We start from the raw sequence: 19,875 nt of genomic DNA on the forward strand, positions 1-19,875 counted from the left end.
TGCGTGCCGTGGAGCATTGCGGGCCGCTTTAGCAGTGAGTAGTAATGATGGACTTCCACCTGCAGCAGGAGAGTGTTGCACAGGATCTCTTTTTTAAAGAGATCAAGCAAATTAGCATAGCCTAAGGACTTCTTTGAATTGTATGTTGCCCTTTCACCTCTGACTTTATCTCCCAGCATTCACTAACTATGAATATTTAATACAGCCACCACTGCATCCCATGGAATAAATGACAGGCTCCGAGTTTCAAACCTTAATCTGAAAAGCAATGCATATACATCGATATTGAAAAAAAACCCCATCACACCCAGAGCAAATCCTTTTTCATAAGCCCACTTATTAAAAAAAAGTAATGTAATATCATGAGTTTTCATTAATACTAGTCTTCAATAAGCCTAAAGCAAATCCTTGCTTGCTGTGCGCTTGCTACGCTTGTTGTACAGAACTGCCTGAAAATGATGAAGGCTCACAGTCAGTGAGTGGAGAGCAAGGAGCGTGCGGCCGAAATAGATACGGGCTGTATTGGAGTAGAGGTTCTCAATCCTCAATTGTCTTTCCCGGGGAAGATGATTATGGATGTTTCACAGGAATAATAATGCTAATTTTCAGCCCCCACAGAGCGCTTTACACCTGCAAAGTGCTATAAAAATGTAAGCTAATACTCACCAGTAAGTGAGTATTATTGTACCTGTTTTGCAGATGCAGAAATTAAGATACAGAAAGGTCAGTGGGCCGACCCAGGGTCACAGATTTAGGATGAAGCAGATTTAGGATGAAGAAACAGGCCCCTTTGGTCATGTTCCATTGATCATGCTGCCTTGTAGCAAACATAGCTCGAATTTCCTAAATATATATATAAAAAAATAAAAAATCCTAGAGAAGGAGTTGTTTCCCTCTTTGCTTCTTCAAAATAAACAAACTCCCGAGCTACCAAACCCCGCGTTTACATGTATCATTAAATACTTTCCCATTGCTAGCCAGAAAACTCAGCAGAAAACCTGTAGAACACCAAAGTAACTCTCTCCTTTTAAATAATTGATGATGCCAAATAGCAGCAGTGTTATGCCAACAAAGAGATTGGTCTCTTAAAATATTTTATTCATTATGCCTCAAGAAACCCAAAGCCTTGTTTTTAACGAAAGCAAATTTCAGAAGTTGGCTCTCAGTTCATCTGAAACATCTGCTTATTACAGTTCTTGGTGTTACAGCACTGGTGCTCCCCAGTAAATCTTTCAGCTTTAAATAATACGTATGGAAGTCTTGGCAAAGAGATCAGGAAGGAGAAAGAGAAACGTTTGCCAAATATGCATTTTGCTTTATGGGGCTGTAGTGGTATATTTTAATAATACATGTGTTGAAAAGAGTCTACTAATCCAATTAAGTAACAGGACAAGAAAGAATTAATTCCAAGGTGCAAAAAGACCCCATTCTATGCAGCTGAAACTTTATATTCCAGGGTAAAATGGTTGGAAGTCTTGGCTAACTACACTTCTATAAAACAGCCAGAAATGGATCTTTCTCGGTACTGTTCGTAAATCAAGGTCACTTATGTGAGAAGGCTATGTTGTGATAAATCTGACAATTAGATGAAGAGGGCATATCGATGTTAAATTATATTCTTTGTACACTCTGGTCAGAAGGCAATGTAAACACCACAGTAGCATTATGAAACAGAAAACTGCATTCCAGATAATAACAGATATTCATGGTGCATGGTTTTAGACTTTAATGTGCTGTGTTTTACTCAGTCATATTAATATTTTAAATTATGTAACGTTCCCTTCTTTAGGCATTTTTTTTTCCCACGGAAAATGCACCTCCCTCTCCCTCTCCCTCTCCGTCTCCCTCTCCCTCTCCTTCTCTCCTCCCTATCTCTCTGCCTTTTCCCTTTTCCATTTTTCCTTTTCCCTTCTCCTTTTTTTAACAGTGATGCTTGGGAAAAAAAAAAAAAAGCCTAAAGCAAAACTGTCTGTGCAAAAAAATAGTAACAAGTAGTTTCAAGATTTATAAGCCAGGATTTTATGGTTTATATTTACAGATTCAATCTGTGTACCAGGCTTTGATCCAAGCCTTAGCATGATGACTGGAATCACTCCGATTAACCCAATGATACCAGGCATGGGGTTAGTGCCGCCACCACCACCGACAGATGTGCCTGTAGTCAAAGAAATAATTCACTGCAAAAGCTGCACGCTCTTCCCTCCAAACCCAAGTAAGTGGATCTGATGAAAGAACGTTATTTTCCTAAATATATTGCATGAAATATTTTTTTATCTAATAAAAATTAGGGTTTTTAAATAGAGTGTAGGCAAGTATGGTGTCTCCTTCTAAGGTCTACTCTGTGTGTAAAGTGTGGTATGGTATCAGAGCATACTTACTCATCTCTGTAAGGTCATGTAAAAAAACCTACACAGTTTGTACAAAAAAGAAAAATAATTACTTAGAAGTAACAGAGTCTGAAGATTTACAGTTCTCATAATAAAAATCTTTCCTGTAGCTCAGAATGTCACAAAATATAATGATTATACATGCTGATCATCTCCATGCTCCCCTTCAGGTGCCCGCAGGTAGATGGGACCAAGCTGGACTTGTGTCCCTGAGCGCAGCACCTTGTACCCAAACGCTGACAAACTCTGGTCCCTCCCTGGGGGAGAGGGAGGGAAAGGGGGGCTACGGCTCCTCTTTTGCCATTTTTCGGGGGCAGCATGGCAGATGGGTTCCTTCTCTTTGAGAGCGGGGACCAAGCTTCCTTCTGCCCCTTCTGGGACGTTGTGCAAATGGAAGACTCGTCCCACTGAGCCACCAGCTCAGGCACAAAGCCTGATTTTGTGTATGTTAGCCCCAGGAGTTTAGTTTCAGAGCCATCAGACCAGCGGCTTTCACTCTCACTGTGAAGACAAAAGAGAAAATTAAGCAAATAGTCTGGTGCTCTGGGTTTGCAGTTTCCCCAGATCATGGTTTTATCAAACTGGCTCTGTGTGTGCATGTGTATATATACATGTATATTTTAAGGTTGTAACCCCATTTACTGTGTTAAAGGGCCAAAAACCTAAGTCATATCAATCAGAGTCCTTCTTAGAGAATTACTTCTAGAGGAATGCTGTAGTAATCTACATATAAACAAGGTGAAGTGTTATGACAGAGTATATTTTTTATACAGCCTTCAACAATTTAATAGTTTTCTGATTTAAGTGTGTATATATCCTCTCTATATATACATAAAAATAACATTTCTAGCCACTCCACCTCATGAGCACTTGTAAACAGCGAGGTTATCCTTCCCGTGTGCTGGCGTCCGCTCCATTATCTGGCAACAAGACAAAACAGATAACCGGCAGAGCGTTTTCATCATGCTGTCACTTCTTCGTGTTTCCCACTTTGTTTTTCTGTTTGCTGTGCTCCTGTACCCTGAGACAGAAATGAAATTATGCTAAGGCCAGGGAAATCGAGTGCCCAGGCTGTACGCAGCATGGGCTTGCTTGCAGAGGGCCCACGCACTCGACGAGTGTGGCGAGTGATGGGTATGAGCCAGGGATGGCGAAGTTCAGGCTTTGAACGTACCACGCCAGTGCTTGAGATCTGTGCTCGGGGTCAAGTCAGTTGCAGAAGCTCCCCTGCTTTGAAACAGAATATTTTCTATTTTTTTTGTGTTGCTATGCAGGGAAAAGAAAGATCCTTTTAGACCTTACCGTGTGTCCTGGAGAACAACCCACAGTGGCAGGGATTAATCTCTGAAACGCCACCTAAAACTTGAAAAGGTTTAGATTTAAGTAATCAGTTTTGGACAATCTCTGCAATATTCCGTTATTTTGCTTCTCACTCTCTCCCGCCTCCGTGCTATGTCAAATCACTGTTGCTGCCCAGAACTGATTAGGGGAATGAATAGAGCCAATGGATCAAAAGACAAATTTTGTATTCCAATGTGATTTCTGTTTTGACTTAGATCTTCCACCACCTTCAACAAGAGAGAGACCTCCTGGGTGTAAAACAGTGTTTGTTGGAGGATTACCAGAAAACGCAACGGAGGAAATTATTCAGGAAGTCTTTGAGCAGTGTGGAGATATAACAGCAATTCGGAAAAGCAAGAAGAATTTTTGTCACATTCGTTTTGCAGAGGAGTTCATGGTTGATAAAGCCATTTACCTTTCTGGTACTTCACATTCTTTAATGGATTTTCCTTGCTTCTCATTTGTATTTTGTGATGCTAATGTTCGCTTATTTTCTTAGCTTTTATCTCAGCAAGTCTTACGTGAGCTCTGTGGCTGTAGCTTGGAGTGGCAAGGGGCAATTCTGTATTTGTGTCTGCCAAGACTTGTGCGTGGTTTTGTATGTTGCTTACCCGGGAGCAATTTCCTGCCATCCCACAACAATGCAACAGATCCTGAAATTCACTACAGCCCAATCTTATTTTCGATTTACACAGGTTTATATAGTTTTGCTTACAGGTTGTGGAAAGAAGAGGGCACTAGGCCAGGAACGCTGCTGTTTTCCAGTGCCAATTTCTCTGATAGGCTGGCAATTTCATTGGCATATTTTTATAGATTTGCAGTGCAGTCTGAATAAAGTCTGCCATTATGCGTGCATGTATTCAGCTACCGCACGGGTTAGATTCTGAGCCCCATCTGTAGGCTGCGTCTGTTGCCTCCCAGGACAACGAGTGCCACAGAAACTCAGGTGTAAAATTTCAGAATCTCTTTTATTTTCCAACAAAGGCACAGACAAAAAAACCCAAACCCTTTAACTCACAGGGAAAAAAAAAAAAAAAGAAAAAAAGAAAGAAGAAAAAAAGATGAAAAACAATTCTGCTTTCACATATCAGGCTTCAGTGACTGTCAGTGCCCTCGTAAGGTTACAGGCTCCTTCGTATGAGGATTGGCTTCCTAACTGAGCCCTTCATCACTTTTCTGAGCTGGATCCCATCCCCTGTGTGTACTTGTCTCCACAGGCTGGTTCTTCTCTCTTTCTGGGCCCTGGGGAGACCCCCAAGCTTTGTTTTGCCCCACAAGTGTAGTGTAACACTTTCACCCCACATGAAAGGTATTCTTAAATAAACAAGGGCCAGGGACTGCTCCTTGGCCAAGACGAGCTGACGCAGGCTGGCTTACAGCCACCCCCCCTGTGTAGGGTGACCTCGAAGGGACCCACTGGGACCATCCAAAATGGATCCTGGGGGGCAGCTCACGATTAGGGATACCTTGTTTGAGCTCCCACCCTGACCATCTTCTGTTTAGCGGTAAGGCCATAACCTCAAAGTCCTGTAGGTGTCCATAGGGAGCTGACACAGCTAGAAACAAGTGGCCTCTCAAATCACCATCAACTACATCTTAAAGTGAAAGAGAGAAATAAAAGGAAACATCTGAACTTCTGAAATATGTGGTCAGGAAAAACCCAGGTCCTTTGTTTCACAAGGGATTTGGGGGTTGGGGTTGGGGCATTTCTAACTTGGCTGCTTGCTTTAAATATCTGCTTGAAGAGCTACAAAAATTGTGAGGTTTATGAGGTCTATATAAAGATTTCTTTGAAATATTGCTGTATTTTCAGGTTTCTTCCAGATCTTCATTCCACCCTGGTTTTTTCTTCCCTTTTTTTTTTCCCCTCCTCATCCTCTCTTCCCAGTTTCCATCCTTCCTGTTGATTTGTTTATTCACATTACTTCCACAACGCTGTAGTTCAGATTACGGGCATCGCAGTAGCACAATTCCCAGCACATTTCCCAGCTTCCAACTTCTGTCTACATCTCCACCAGTAACGGAGCAGAGGAGGGGCACCCCAGATTCAGTAGGAACTGGTATTACTGTATATGATAAACAAAACAGTGGCAAGAAAGAGAGGAAAGAAAAGCTCAGAAATGTACAGGTTGCCACCCTAGCCCAGAGCCAGTGTCCCTCTAGCTCAGTTCCCTGCTTCTTGGCAGTTGACTGCACCCATTGCTTCACTCCAAGTCAAGTTTTATTTTAATTTTATATGCCTTAAATCCTGGAGGACCAGATTTGATGATTAGAGGTAGGAAGTTCCCTGCGCTGCCATGCGTCCTCGCTCATAACGCACTGGAGTACCTATTCAGAATAAGGGAAATGAGCAGAGATGGAGGTGGCACATTCCTTTCCTCATCCTTCCTCATCCTGAATTTTCTGCCAGTTGATTTCCGAGTTCCTGATCCATCCTTCCTTCTTCCGTTTCCTTTTTCACAGTCGCACTGTTGTCTACGCTTCCTCTTACCGTCTGCTCTGCCGCCTCCCTCCCCATCTGTCTTTTCCTTCACACCTTTTCTTTCTTCTCAAGTGTTGTACTTAGTGTGTGTGACCAGATCAGGGAAAGAACAAGTGGAGCCGATAGGGAGGAGGAAGAAAAGCAGGGGCACGCTGCAGCCAAGCTGCAATTTTGTCCACCAACGCTGAATTCTGCAGATGAAACAGGGAGCACTGACTGTCCCCCACCTCCCAGAGCAGGGGCAGGTTTTATTTGTACTCAAATATTGGTGGGGGTTAACCAGTCTTTATTCCATTCTCAGACATAATGTATTCTGAAATGGTGGGGTTAAAGCATATCGTTAAGGCATTTTCTTTTCCCTGTAAGAGACAAAAGAGATGTACAAATGGAATTTGTGGTTGATATAGTATGCGTATTATATTAGGGGAAAGTCATGCCTTTGATATCTGTAATATAATGATAATTTTGTCTACCTAATCAGTTTTATCTGTCTACCCCATCTAATCTCATCAAACTTTGTATTTATCCCATGCTTATCATCAAAAGAGTGCAAGTGATTACAAAATCCATCAAGTAGTTTAATCACTGATTTTTTTTTTTCCTTTCTATTCCCAAGTAAACGTGTATGAAAAGGAGACTTGGAGCTGGGTAGAAGACTATGATAAAAAAGTTGACTTGAGGAAGGGCAATTTTCCTTTAGCCCTGAAAGTTACATTTTGATGTCCTGAGGAAAAGACTTTCTAAAATGACATACAAGCCCATGAGAAAGCTCTTTCTCCAAACTGTATGTACTTTACTCTTGTGGCTGACAGTTCAGTAACTCCTGCAAATATTGATGGCCCTGAACTTGAAAATATGGGACAAAACAGGTGGCTTGAGACAGAACTGTTTATACCCCAAAAACCTCTGTATGCATTTTTCCTGTGCTGATACTGTCCCCTGTGGGTTTCCATTTAGTACCGTGTACTGGTTTTATTTTATGTTCTCGCTGATCTAGATCCCCAGTTAGAGAGCAGGTATTGGCCAGTCCCCAATATAGCAACACTCAAAGGTAAGTCAAGCCACAGAGTTTTGACTAGACCTGTGATGTGGAAATACTGTCTTTGATTTCTATTTAGCACCCTCATTAATTTTTCCTGTTGCTGCTCCTTTAAAGTGAGGAACTTGGCAAGTTCCCAAAGTCTTTTCTTCTGCCATTGTGTGTGGAACTGAAATTAAAAATCACAAGCCAGGCACGCAGTTAGTGCTAGTGGCAGGCCTGAGCAAAGAGATGGAGAAAAGGGTCTGTAAGGGCAATTTATTGCCCGTGCCTGAAGAGGAGGCAGTGGCAGGTGATTCTCTCATATATTCAAATACCCTCGAACATCAATAAGGAGACACGGTATTGGAAAAGAGCGAGCTTCCCAGCTGCTCCACAGTTCAAAGTTGCCATCCCAAACGGGTACCTGAGGATCCCATATAGAAATAGGACCCCCCCCAGTTGTGCACTCCTTGCTACACAGCGTCTTGCTCTATCAACCTGTCAAGGAGTCTCTTCTTCACTGGCGAGACCATTGGTCCTGTAGTGTCCTCAAAACCTGATTCAGGAGGGTGCAAGAAGCCGTGCCAAAGGCGTTTGCTTTTTTATTAAGGCAGAGATGCCCAGCCCAAGGCAACCTGATCTGACTTTGAAGCTGACCCTGCTCTGAGAGGGGAATTGGGCTAGGTGACATCCAAGGTCCCTTCCGACCCAGGTTATTCTAGGTTTCTGTGCTGGTGGAAACCACCTGGCTGGCTGGCCATCTTCGGTTTTACGAGTTAAACAAGCAGTGAGATTTTTTTTTTCAGTGTGATTCATGGGCAATTTCAAAAATCTGCTAATTTGGAGGCGCTTAAGCTGGTTACCTAAAGGGAACCATTTGTCCAGTGCTACGCAGGGTACTGGGTTTTGAACTGCAATTTACACTGTTCAATGGTTTGGTTGGTTTTTTTTCCATTATCCCCATTTACTTCAAAAATGAAGGCCACTTTAATAAAACTCAACTTTGCTGGTGCATACGCAACCTGTAGATGCACAGTCCTTTTCATTAGTTCTTTATTCAGATTAAGTGGGGCTTTGAGGTCCACAAGAGTCTTGCGTCCTGCAGTGCCGTGTTTCTCGCTCCGTCCATGCCCAACGGAGGCGAAAGACGGGGTGGGGAGAGGAACAGAGATTGTGTCTTCCTGGAAACTACAGCCCAGCTGGGAGATCTAATTTTAGGTTCACGAGACCTGGCACCTTGGCAGTGTCCTTTCGCATTGCTGATAGTGCCGTTTTGGCCCAGAGCAATCGCTGTTTGAGGAATGCAGCTGGTGAGGAGAACTTGGCGGGGGTTGTTAACGTTTGTCACGGTTATCAGGGTAGCTGCACCACTGACCCCTTTTGGCTGACCCCTTTGTGCCTACACCTCTGTGGATCAAACCACATAATTACCCCCCACATTAGTTCAGGGCTCAGCTCTGAAAGGTCACCCACACTCTTCTTCTGTTACGCCTCCCTGAATATGGTGTATCTGTAACTCTTCCCTTCAACACCTTGTGACTAGAGCTACCTATATGACCATAAAGAGCCTGCTGGGGGGAAAAGTAGTGTTTACTCCTCTGAGCAAGAGAAAGGGAGCTTTAAAATACCAAACAACCCCCTCATTTGCCTCTTTTGCAATATTCTGTTCTACTTCACCCCAAGCTCATGAGCCTTGGAGACCACATTTGGTAGGTTCCATGGAAGATTTGATGCCTTCTGGCTCTAAAACACTTAGTTCGAGTTTGGTTAGGGCTCCTTGCTGGAAAATGAAAGTCATACCTCTTCCTCACTCACAGGCTACTTAGCTGAACTCCACAAGATGTTTGAAAGGAAAATGTCAAATCAAAAGGCACCAGGATTGCTTTTTTTGGAAGGATCACTACATATATGAATATTTAATGTCTTGGAAGCAATTGTCTCATATGTGCTGCAGTACAGACAGTCCCTTATATTCATACATCAGGATGTTTTTCCAGCAGTAAAACAGAGTATGCCTAGATATGCATTTTTCACAAAGATGCTCCTAATCTACTACACAAGTCTTAGCTTTGCTGCCACTGAAGAGAGTTCAAAACTGGGTTTTAACTGGTGGTGAGGTGCTGAAGCTCTTCAAACCACAAGCAAACCACAAGACGGAAAGGTAGGTTCTCTTGGGTTGCTGCTCAAAAGCAGCAAACACCATTTTTCCTGCCATTTTGAACAGGAGTTTCCTATCCCTGGAGTTATTATGCAGTGATTGCAGTACTGTGTGTTGTTTCTGAAGAAGTCTCTGCTGGGCTGCTCTACTTTGGAGGCTACTGCAGCGTGTTGGCGTGGAGAAATTAGAGCTAGCCCTGTGCAGACTGATTAATTTTACCTGCATCTGAAGGCTCTGCTTGCAGATTTCTATGTAGTATTTTCTCACACTTACCTCTGAGTCGGCATTTTAAAAGTTAGAGAAACTGCACTGCGAGTATCTTTCGCCTTGGAAATAAAACTTGGAAAACATAGGTGCCCAGCATATGTCCTTCCACAGTATGGTCAGAAAAAGCTCTTTTTATAGCTTTGGCATGATTTGTTTGACAGCAGTCAAGGGTTTTAGTTCAGGGCAGGGCCCTGTTGCAGTGCTGTGTAGCCCCTGACTTAAAGCCTTTGCAGTCTGCCAGCTTTCGCATGTGATACATCGACCAAGTTATGAGTATGTAGGACATCGGTAAAGATGAGGCACAACAGGTTTCCTTATTTGTTCTGAAAGGGGTCTTGCAAATGTCTAATAAATCCATCCACACTTTTAAAATGACTTTAAAGAATGCTGAACTCAATTCATTTGTAGGTGGTTTATATTTGCTGCCAGATTATTTCCAGTGGGGAATTGGGAAGTAGTGTTTGCAATTGTAAAGCCTCAAAATTTTGAGATCTAGCATCAATGCAGTTATGACACCACCCTTTTTGTGGCACAGGACTCTATGTAACACAATTTTCTCATTTGTCGGTAGTCATGATTTTTATAAAATTCAGCCTTTCCCCATACTTCCAGTTCCTTTGGTAGGCTGGAGGAGGGCACTAAACTAACTGTACGTGATCTCAATGGGATCAGGGGAAGCAGGACTCCACATTCAGACCAAACCAGATCCTTTTTTAGTAGTTGTTTTTTGTTTAGCTGGCCCTTGCACTTAAAAAGGTTGGGATTATCAAGTAGAAAAATTACATATTTTAGAGACTTCTAAACAGGAATGTAGATTCTGTACCTTTGGGTCGACTTTTCAGCTCATCTGCTATGTTGATAGGTGATGCAGAAAATTGCGAGGAAAAATGAGTGCATGAATGTTCATCTTCCTGATGAGAACACAATGATCGATAAATCCTGCATAGATATGTGGGAATCTGTTAATGTACGTTTTTACTTAGCTGCACTTGAGAGGAAAAAAAAAAAAAAAAAGAAAAAAATAAGCAAAGAAGTGCTGCAACAGTTAGTTCTGCTTGTTGATTTCAGGTTACCGCATGAGATTAGGATCTAGCACAGACAAAAAGGATTCAGGTCGCCTTCATGTTGATTTTGCTCAGGCAAGAGATGACTTTTATGAATGGGAATGCAAACAAAGAATGCTGGCCAGGGAAGAACGCCACAGACGCAAAATGGAAGAAGACAGACTGCGCCCTCCTTCTCCTCCGGCAATAATGCATTATTCTGAACACGAAGCTGCTTTGCTGGCTGAGAAATTGAAAGGTAAGCAGCATTTGATACTTTTCAGTGTATTATTCCTTAAGAGCAGGGGCCATCCAGAAGTCAGAGCAGGGGAGCTGATTTCTCTCCGATGTATTTTATTACTTGCCCTTTTAGCTTTTCCCCTTTCCTCTGCCATTTCTATGACAATGGTAATGATACTCACCCACCTGCTAGAAATGTGGGACGTCTGTCCATCTGCCTGTGCTTTAACAGCTAAAACACAACCTGCAGAATACTACAGTGGGGTTTTCTTCTGTTCAGGTGCTATCATCATCTACCTTGGAAATGCCTGTTACAAACAGCCTTCATATTAAAGACCCGTTTCTTCAAATATCATTATTCCTTGACTCACATGTTACTACATTACATGCATGTGACTGTCACAATTCCTGGTGTTTAAATTGCCCTCATGAGCTGCATTTTAATGTGGCCCTCAGATGCAGTGGTACAACTTATCTCTGACACACACCATCCGTTCCCTCATTCCCTCTTTAGGGTTAGAACCGCTTGTGCAAGATAGTGTCTTGTTTTGGTATGTGTTTGCTTGCTTGTTTGTTTTTCTAGGTACACTTACTGAGTTAATATTTTTCAAGGGTGCAGCTTGAGGATTCCTGATTTTAATAGTTAACATAGAAAGTAAGAAGCAAAGAAATAAAATTATTCACGGTAAAGAAATTAAAAAAAAGATGAAGCAAACAACTCCTTATACCCCTTAGAGTTGTATTTGTTTTCATTAAGTGTTTAACAATTGTGTTTGGCATTCTTTCCCCACGTGGTGGCCAAGCGTGTTATTTTACTGTGTGCCAGGTCACAAGAATCTGATTCTTGCCACTGTTTTGGAATTATCCAGATTAGACTTAGGCTATCTAGCTGTCAACGCACTGGCCTGTGTTCTAACTATGAAACATGTTTGGGAAGCCAAAGAAAGATAGTGCGAAGTGTTGCATCCTTGGAGCATGGAGCAGAGATGCACCCTACTGTCTCTTTGAGTACTGCATTGGTCGCTGTTAGTTGTCACTGTTACCTCGGTCTGTTATTAGTTCGGCTGACTGATTTTCTCACCACATATACTCCTCTAATTAATAACTCATTAAGTAACTGGGAGATTGGTAAAATAAGCCAGATGGATTGATAGACCAGGAGAAAAGGAGGAAAGAGGCCCAAATATAAGATTTTTTAATTCTTATCTAGCTTCCAGCCCAGCTCCTGCAGAGGTTATACAATACAATACAGAGTTTTAGATCCATCTGTTCCTAGAATCTGTTTTCAGTTGAATATTTTAGGAGTTAATCTTTTATAGGGAAGTTTTGCTTTATGTAGTAAAGCCTAGAGGTTTCCTGAACTAAGCCAGAAAATGCAAGAAGTCTGGACAATTTCTTCCGTATGGCTAGCCTTTGCTTCAGGCTTGGGGCATTGCTTGTTTTTTTGCAAGATGTTTAAGATGTCTGTATTTAGAAGGATTTTTCTTTTCATTCTTGGAAGTTTCCATACTTAATTAAAACTTATTCCAAGCATTTAGATCTTTGGTTCTCCTGAGAGACATTTGACCAGAGCTTGGCATATATGTGCAAGTTTAATATAGAAATATTTTGAGCACGGTATAGACCAACACCACGTACATGACTATTTCTCTGGAAATAAAGATAAACTTTCAGAAACATACAGAATTAAATATGATAAATTAAGAAACCAAAATGGTAAGTTTATTTTTTATTGGTTAAAAAATCGTTAAAATCCAGCAAAAGAATATATTGCAATTTTTAAAATCTTTGCTAATTAGCAGTTGCCTTGTAGCAAGATTAATGGCACCAGCCTTGGATCTGTATAGATTGTTGGGGATGGAGAATGCAAAGAAGCCCCTTCTTTTCTCACTGGTCATGAGTTGTCTCCTGTACTAGGTACTCTAGAAAGCAGAGGTGGGGTTTGATCATCATACTGGTCTGCTTTACCTTTCCTATGGCACCATAGCTGGTATCTATAGGGCAGTGCAGTAGAACGTTATGGCCTCCCTTGGGCAGCATGGATTCACCGCATAAGCCCTTTGTAACATCCTAAAAACAGAAGTAAAGCAACACTAAAGAAACTTCTTTAACCCTGGCAAAGGGCAGTTCATGTCATCATACATTTACAATTTAAATGTGGACGTCAGTGAAGCTAACAGAAGATAGATATATGTACACACACACACACACGTATATATATATATATATATAAAACTTGGGGTCAAAATCTCAGGTCTCTGGATATCACCAGATTTGCATTGCTGCAAAAGCCTGGACAATTCAGGCTGAAGAAAAGAAGGATCAAAATATATCTGCCTTTGGCAGGATTTACCTTGAAAGATTGGGTTTTGAGCAGATGCTTTGCAGTTGTTTTCTTAAAGAAAGTCATGACCTCCCCGTGGTACCCACTTCAAAAGACTCCTGAGCTCCGTTGCCAGCTCATGAGACAGAGTTGCAGGTGCCCAACGTGCAGGTTTCAGCTCCTGCAGTGCCTCCAGAAGTTCACTGAGCAACACTAGCTGAAAAGCAAGCCAAAATAGCTAAACATCTGTCATCCCAAGATACTGCTTTGCAATCACAGATGTAGACAACTTGGTCTGAATCCAAGCAACTTTTGTTGTCAAAATAACCTTGGAAATTCCTGACAGCAAGGAAATCTGATGGTGAGCAGAAATGAACTAGGCTCATCAGCCAGTCCCTTGTTGTGGTCTAGATATTTATTGAGTCTATAACAGAGGTGACAATATCTTTTTTCACCTTCTGCAAACTGCAGCATAAGACTTAAAGAAATCATTGGTTTTGTGTACCAGACTTGGCTGGCAACTCTCCCCCAGTGTAGTCAGCATATTCCTATTCCTCTCATGTGCCGAAGTCACCTGGTAGAGCAGTAACTGCCGTAGAGGAGCGCGGAGGAGAGAGTATAGAGGATCTTTTATGCCAGCTGGAAACAAAAGTTCATTATAAAATTTCAGCCAGGCATTCTCTACTGGTATGGCGCTTCATAGGAAAAAAGAACTGGTTTCTCAAAATGTGCTGCCTGGTGACTGGCGCTGGGAACTCACTGCGTATGAAGCCTTGCATACCTGCAAAAGCATGATGGTTTAGGACTTGCTCTCCATTCCGTACTTTCTGTGGACTATCCCAAATCCCTTCATATCTGCAAAGAACTTGGTGTGAATGCTTGATTTATGCAGAAATAAGGGAAACCCATCCAACTGTGGACCAGTGCAATTTTTCACCATTTTCCATTTTAGACTGTGGCAGAGAGTGCTGTTTTATGGGTATCTTCCTTTCCCTTTCCCTTTCCTTTTTTTCCCTTTTCCTTTTTTTTTTCTTCATTAAGGTCTTCAGGGTCGTGCAAATGAAATCCTTCATAACTTTTTCCTTGTTGGCAGTGTGGACATTTTTTCCTGTGCCTTTCATGTTGTTAGCCAAGAGGGTATTCACTTTTCTTTTCTCTAAGTGCCTGTGATGTTGTTCCTCTCCCTATCCGCGTATTGCACATTGTTAGTGCCACTTTTCACTATGTGGCAGTGACATATTGCCAGTATCTTGGGTGTAGGTCTCATGGATTTGAGCCTGTAGCTCTAAAAACATATTGGCCTACGCTACTGACTCTCACTGGTTAAACATTTTTGAGCTGCTCTGCATTGATCATTTGCTAGTGATGTTCTCTGCTGGTCACAGCCAGAGCCAAAAGGAGAAGCCAAGGAGATGATGGTTCACAAAAGAGGAGATTTCCTGCATTGGAAAGATGACTTGTCACAAAACATTTGATTTAAATTTGTTTCATGCACTTCCATGCACTCCCCTGAGAGCGTCCCACTCTTCATGAGTCCAGCACATAGAAGGCAGGACAGACCTGAGCCTGGATTTTCAGAATGAAATGAGCTCCAGCATTCAAACTGAATGGGTAACATGGGGCAGAACACGAGCTTATTCTCATACCAGGGCTATGCTGATCAGTTTTAGGTTCGTACCACACATTTTAGGTTTGCAAGCTGGTTGGGAAAATAAAACCGCTATTTAATTTTGCATGACAAGTTATTTTTGTTTGGGTTTTTTTTTGACCTTCCAAACCACTAACCTGGATTTGGAGGGAAAAGCGAAATAAAAAATAAGCACCATTTGTTTAAAAATGGTAAAGTAAAATTTTACTTTTTCAAAAGCTACTCTTCAAATCTACTTTTTGATCCAAATATTCCAAAATTTGTCACGACATTGCAAATAGTTTCATCAAACCATTGTCGGATTGCCATGGAACAAGATAACAGCTAAGCATAACTCAGGTGAATGAAACCTCTCGCCTCCTTTCCGACATCCTCCTGCCTTAGGTAAAAATCTGTGTTTCCTTGAGGAAATATCTCAATAAATTCATAGATGTGAATTCTGGGAAACCAGGGTCTTTTACAGTAAAGTGTAAATGTGAATTGCCTCCTTAAATAGCCTTTGAGAACAGACCCTGGGTTCTTGCTCTGACAAAACCAGCAGAATATCATGTCTTCTGCTATTACATTACAAAAACCTGAGCTCCTTATCTTCCAGTTCATTGCAGCATTTTGTTTGCTGTGTGTCTCTGAGATTTTAATTCCTCAGTATTAAATCAGATGCGTTATTACTGCACAGTGAGATGTGTCGGTAGATATTTAGGATCAAATTTGCATACTCTGACATCTGTTTTCCTGGGTGCTTTATAAGCAGTTGAGTAACGTGGTGCCCAGAACATCACACAACTGGAGATAGGCTGAAGCTTTTATCCTAAGTGGAACGCTGCTCTGTCAGGTGCGTTGGAACAAAACATTTTAATCTGTGTGCTTATGACATTTGCGTTCAAAGCAGAATTTCGAACATCATGGTTTTCTTAATTCAAGCATAGCTGTACCTAATGGTATCATCTTCAGAAATCACTTCTTGCACATAAGCTCCTTTAAAATACTACATCTGTCTTATTTGCTGCAGGTAGCTAAATAGTTCCACCATCTAACAAAGGCATCTCTTTATATCTGAATATCTGTTTTTTAAATATTTTGAGCAAAGGAGACATAATATCTGCAAGTTTTGTACAATACCCTGGAATTTACCTCCCTTTTAAATACAGTGTTTCTTTCTGAGCACAGGGAAGTTGTTCATGTGGTTTTCCATTTTAAAAAATATAATTTGAAAAATTGAGAAACTGCTTTTTTGCCAGGCACTGTATTATCCCCTGAAGAGAGAACAGATTGGAAATTTAAATAAATAGATGGCAGTTACAGTAGAATGAACTAACCAGGGATGCATCTTGTGCAAGATTCAGGTAACATCAAGCCTGACAATCTCAACCCTTGCACATCGTTTGAAATATAAACAACATTTAATTGCTTGGGAAATAGGATATTTCACTGAGAAGAAAACCACGCTGCTTTCATTATCACTCTGCACTTGAGAGCCAGGCTTGTGGAGCGCTGCAGAAGCGGTGCCATTATCTGGAGAGGCAAGTCTCACACGGAAAGGACTGAACTCAGTGCAGGGCTACGTCAGAAGGGGAGGCAAAGCTGAGATCCTCTGAACAAATCCAGTGAGTGCCAGGTTTAATTGCTGCTGAAAGACTCCAGACTTTTTTTTTTTTTTTAGCAGAATCTTTTTTTATTAGTAGTATATCAGGACAGAGCTCTACCACAGACCTGTTTCGATGCTTTAGCGTCAAATCTGTTCGCTCGCCCTTCCCGTTTTTAGATCGTCGTTTTCTCCTTCCTTCTTCCATATGCTGCTGACATCTGCTGTGACACAATACATCTGGCTCCGAGAGCCTTGCAGAGGGGCTGCGAGCAGGCACGGTGCGAGGGCAATTTTGTCTGCTGGCAGAAGAGCGTAAGGTGGGTTCAGCTATCGGTAACCCAATTCCCTGGGCACCTCCCTCCGACAGCCGGCAAGAAGTACGCTCGCTCTTAAGTGTTATTGCTACAAGTGTCCTCCCTCACCTAATCTGTATTGTATCAATGCAAATTTTAAGGTTTTAATATAAACCCACTTGATTAAATGTACCGCACGGCAAAATGACTCAAGTTAATTACCGTGAACTGGGAAATCGCAGCTCACCGATCTGAAAGTTTGTGGTGTGATTTTGAGAAATAGGGAGGAAACTCAATACCCTCGTAATTACTTTTTATTGGAAATAATGGCATCAGCAGGATAAGATAATGGATTTCTGTGTCTCACATGTAACACCCACCTCTGGAAGAATCTTGTGTGATTTAATTTGGAAGAAAGAGTTTGATGATACAGGGGGGGAGAGAGTACCTTTTAAGATACCTTTTAGTAAATGTATATGCATATTTTTATCAAATCCAGTTTCAGCTAGTCATTTATTACATAACTGGAAAAGTTTCTTGGTTATAGCGTACAGTTAAGGCTATTTAAGAAATAGTAAGGTGGATATTAATCATCCTCTAAAAGAACCCTTTGGCAGTAAGAATTTGTATTCCTTGGTTCTCACTTATTATGCACTGCCACTGGGTTAAAACTGTTATTAATCCCAAAAGCACCAGAGTGATGTGTGTGTTGCATGGCACAATTATATAAGGTATTTGAGCAGGGAAAAAGAAGGTGAGGGTAGTAGACTGAAGAGTTGTGTTTCTAGGTCAGTGGCAGGCACTCTGTGCAGGAGAAGCTCTTAAGCCAAGAGAAAAAGAGGTTGTCATTGTGACACCAAAAGTGGCATCTGCAAATTGTTCCCGATGAACAGGGATGCTGGGCTGAACCTGCTGATGAGAGAGGTTAGTAAACCTTTTCCCTGACCTGATTCACCCACAGCAGTCACCCGCTGTGGTGTATTATTTTTCTTTGGACTGAATGCGGTGCTTGCCGTTTAGAAATCTTCGTTATAGTCTGATAAATTATCGAATCAGAAGTCAGATTAACAGTAACCTTGGCCATACATCCTCCCCTGGCTGCAGTTATACGGAGTGAAGAAGTCCGCATCCTGAACTGGCCTCTTCTGCTTTCCTCTAATAACAGGACTGGGCCCAGTTTGACAAACTGGAACTGGAGTGGGATCATCCGAGCAGACCTGAGGGCAGTGTAAGCGTGAGCAAAGGGGTAGTGCTGAGCAGGTGGGGACGAGGCAGGGGACACAGCATCTTCCTATGGCACAGCTACTGCTGGCGGAGGACAGGCTGTCAGGCAGAGGCAGAGAGATGGGCTCTATCCTGTGACTCTTGTCCCCTCTCTACATGCTCTGTAGCACAGTCATCCTCAGTGCTCAAAAGAATGCCTTCAAGGGATGTTTGGTAACTGGATTTCTACTGGTCAGGGCAGAGATTAGCAGAAGGGCACACCTGCCCCTTCCCATCTTACAGAAGGGCCAGAGAAAAATGAGATCATTAATGCAACCCAAAACATATGCAGCCAGCACAGGAGCTTTCTAGGTGTAGTCATTAGGATAAAAAACCAGCTCTGTCTTTTCAGCATCTCCTTGTAAGCCTAGCAGATTGCGTTAGGGGAGCAAGATCAGGGACAAGCGACAGTATGTGCTGACTCTGGACACCACCATGGCCCATAGGACAACACAGGAGGATTGCTGTGATTTAGACAGGCTCCAAGTGTTGTGTGAATCATCTCAGATACTTTTCAAACCTTTGAGAAAGCCCAGGGTTGGGAAGATACTAATAAGGCTAAAAGCAACTGTAGCCCAGTGTTTGATCTTGTCCTAGCTAGAAGTCCAGCATACGACGTCATTCTCGAAATACAGAAATATAAAGTTAGCTATATTTGCAATACATCTGTAAATGTAAATATGATAGTAATAAGAGTGTTTGAATCATAGAATTGTTTAGGTTGGAAAAGACCTTTAAGATCACCGAGTCCAACCGTTAACCTAACACTGCCAAGTCCACCACTAAACCATGTCCCTAAGTGCCATGTCTACACGTCTTTTAAATACCTCCAGGGATGGTGACTCCACCACTTCCCTGGGCCAGCCTGTTCCAATGCTTGATAACCCTTTTGGTGAATAAGTTTTTCCTAATATCCAATCTAAACCTCCCCTGGTGCAACTTGAGGCCGTTCCCTCATCTTACCGCTTGTTACTTGGGAGAAGAGACCAACAGCCACCTGGCTTCAGCGTGATGGATTAGTCTATCTCCCTTCTAATGCCTAAGAGGCACCGTCACCCAAGTTGTGAAAGCACCTTATGGAGGTGCTTAACATTGAAAGATAAATAGTCACAACTTTTCAGATTGAGCTGAATTCTGTCCTATGTTATGCCAGGGAAACTCCCTAAGCGGAAAGTAAAATCTCTGTTTCCAACACTTTTTCCCAGTATACCATTTTGTAGCAGTTCTTGTCATAGCTTTTTCTATTAAAAAGTTTATTCCAGTTGGGGTTGCTTAGAGGTGGTCAAGTTACAAGCAGGAAAATGCAAAACATTTGTCAACAATTATTCCTTTTTTTTCATAGAAATATCCCCATTGACAATTTCCCAGGCAGCTCTAGGGATGCATTTTCTTTTCCTTATATTCCATTTCATCTAAGTTGTGAGCTAGGATTTTAGTGCCAAATATCTTCAGTTATAAGAGGAATTTGAAATATCTTATCTCTAGCGGCCTGTGATTGAGTCTAGCATCACCTGGAAATCTCTATTGACAGACACCCAGCAAACCATCCTCAACAGACGGGTAATATTAAAACGACACAGCGTGCATCGCAGCTTGCGGTACGACTGAAAACCCAACACAGGTACACGAATTCTGAGTAGGTGTTCTGTAAGTGGTGCACTTGGGTTCCGGTTGGGATTACTCTGACCAAATGTAGATACCTGTTGCAGAGATGTCTGTCTATGAGCAAGGGTCACCCCAGGCTCCCTTCACAGCCGGTTGAGGGAAGCGGGCACTTTTGGGGCACAGTCCACCTCACCCTCAAATAGACACCTAAAACAGGAC

At 42.1% G+C, this 19,875-nt stretch overlaps 1 protein-coding gene across 1 annotated transcript in view; it reads left to right on the plus strand.

The window, feature by feature from the left end:
* The window catches only part of ENOX1 (ecto-NOX disulfide-thiol exchanger 1), a 153,215-nt gene that overhangs the window by 47,876 nt on the left and 85,464 nt on the right, over window positions 1–19,875 (plus strand). Inside the window, exons 4-6 of the mRNA XM_010583421.1 lie at window positions 2,039–2,212; window positions 3,944–4,150; window positions 10,725–10,958. Of these exons, the coding sequence (XP_010581723.1) occupies window positions 2,039–2,212; window positions 3,944–4,150; window positions 10,725–10,958 (615 nt within the window). The remainder of the gene's footprint in view (window positions 1–2,038; window positions 2,213–3,943; window positions 4,151–10,724; window positions 10,959–19,875) is intronic.

Source organism: Haliaeetus leucocephalus, unplaced genomic scaffold (genome assembly GCF_000737465.1).
Source record: "Haliaeetus leucocephalus isolate CR32 unplaced genomic scaffold, Haliaeetus_leucocephalus-4.0 Scaffold897, whole genome shotgun sequence".
Taxonomy (NCBI): Eukaryota; Metazoa; Chordata; class Aves; order Accipitriformes; family Accipitridae; genus Haliaeetus; species Haliaeetus leucocephalus.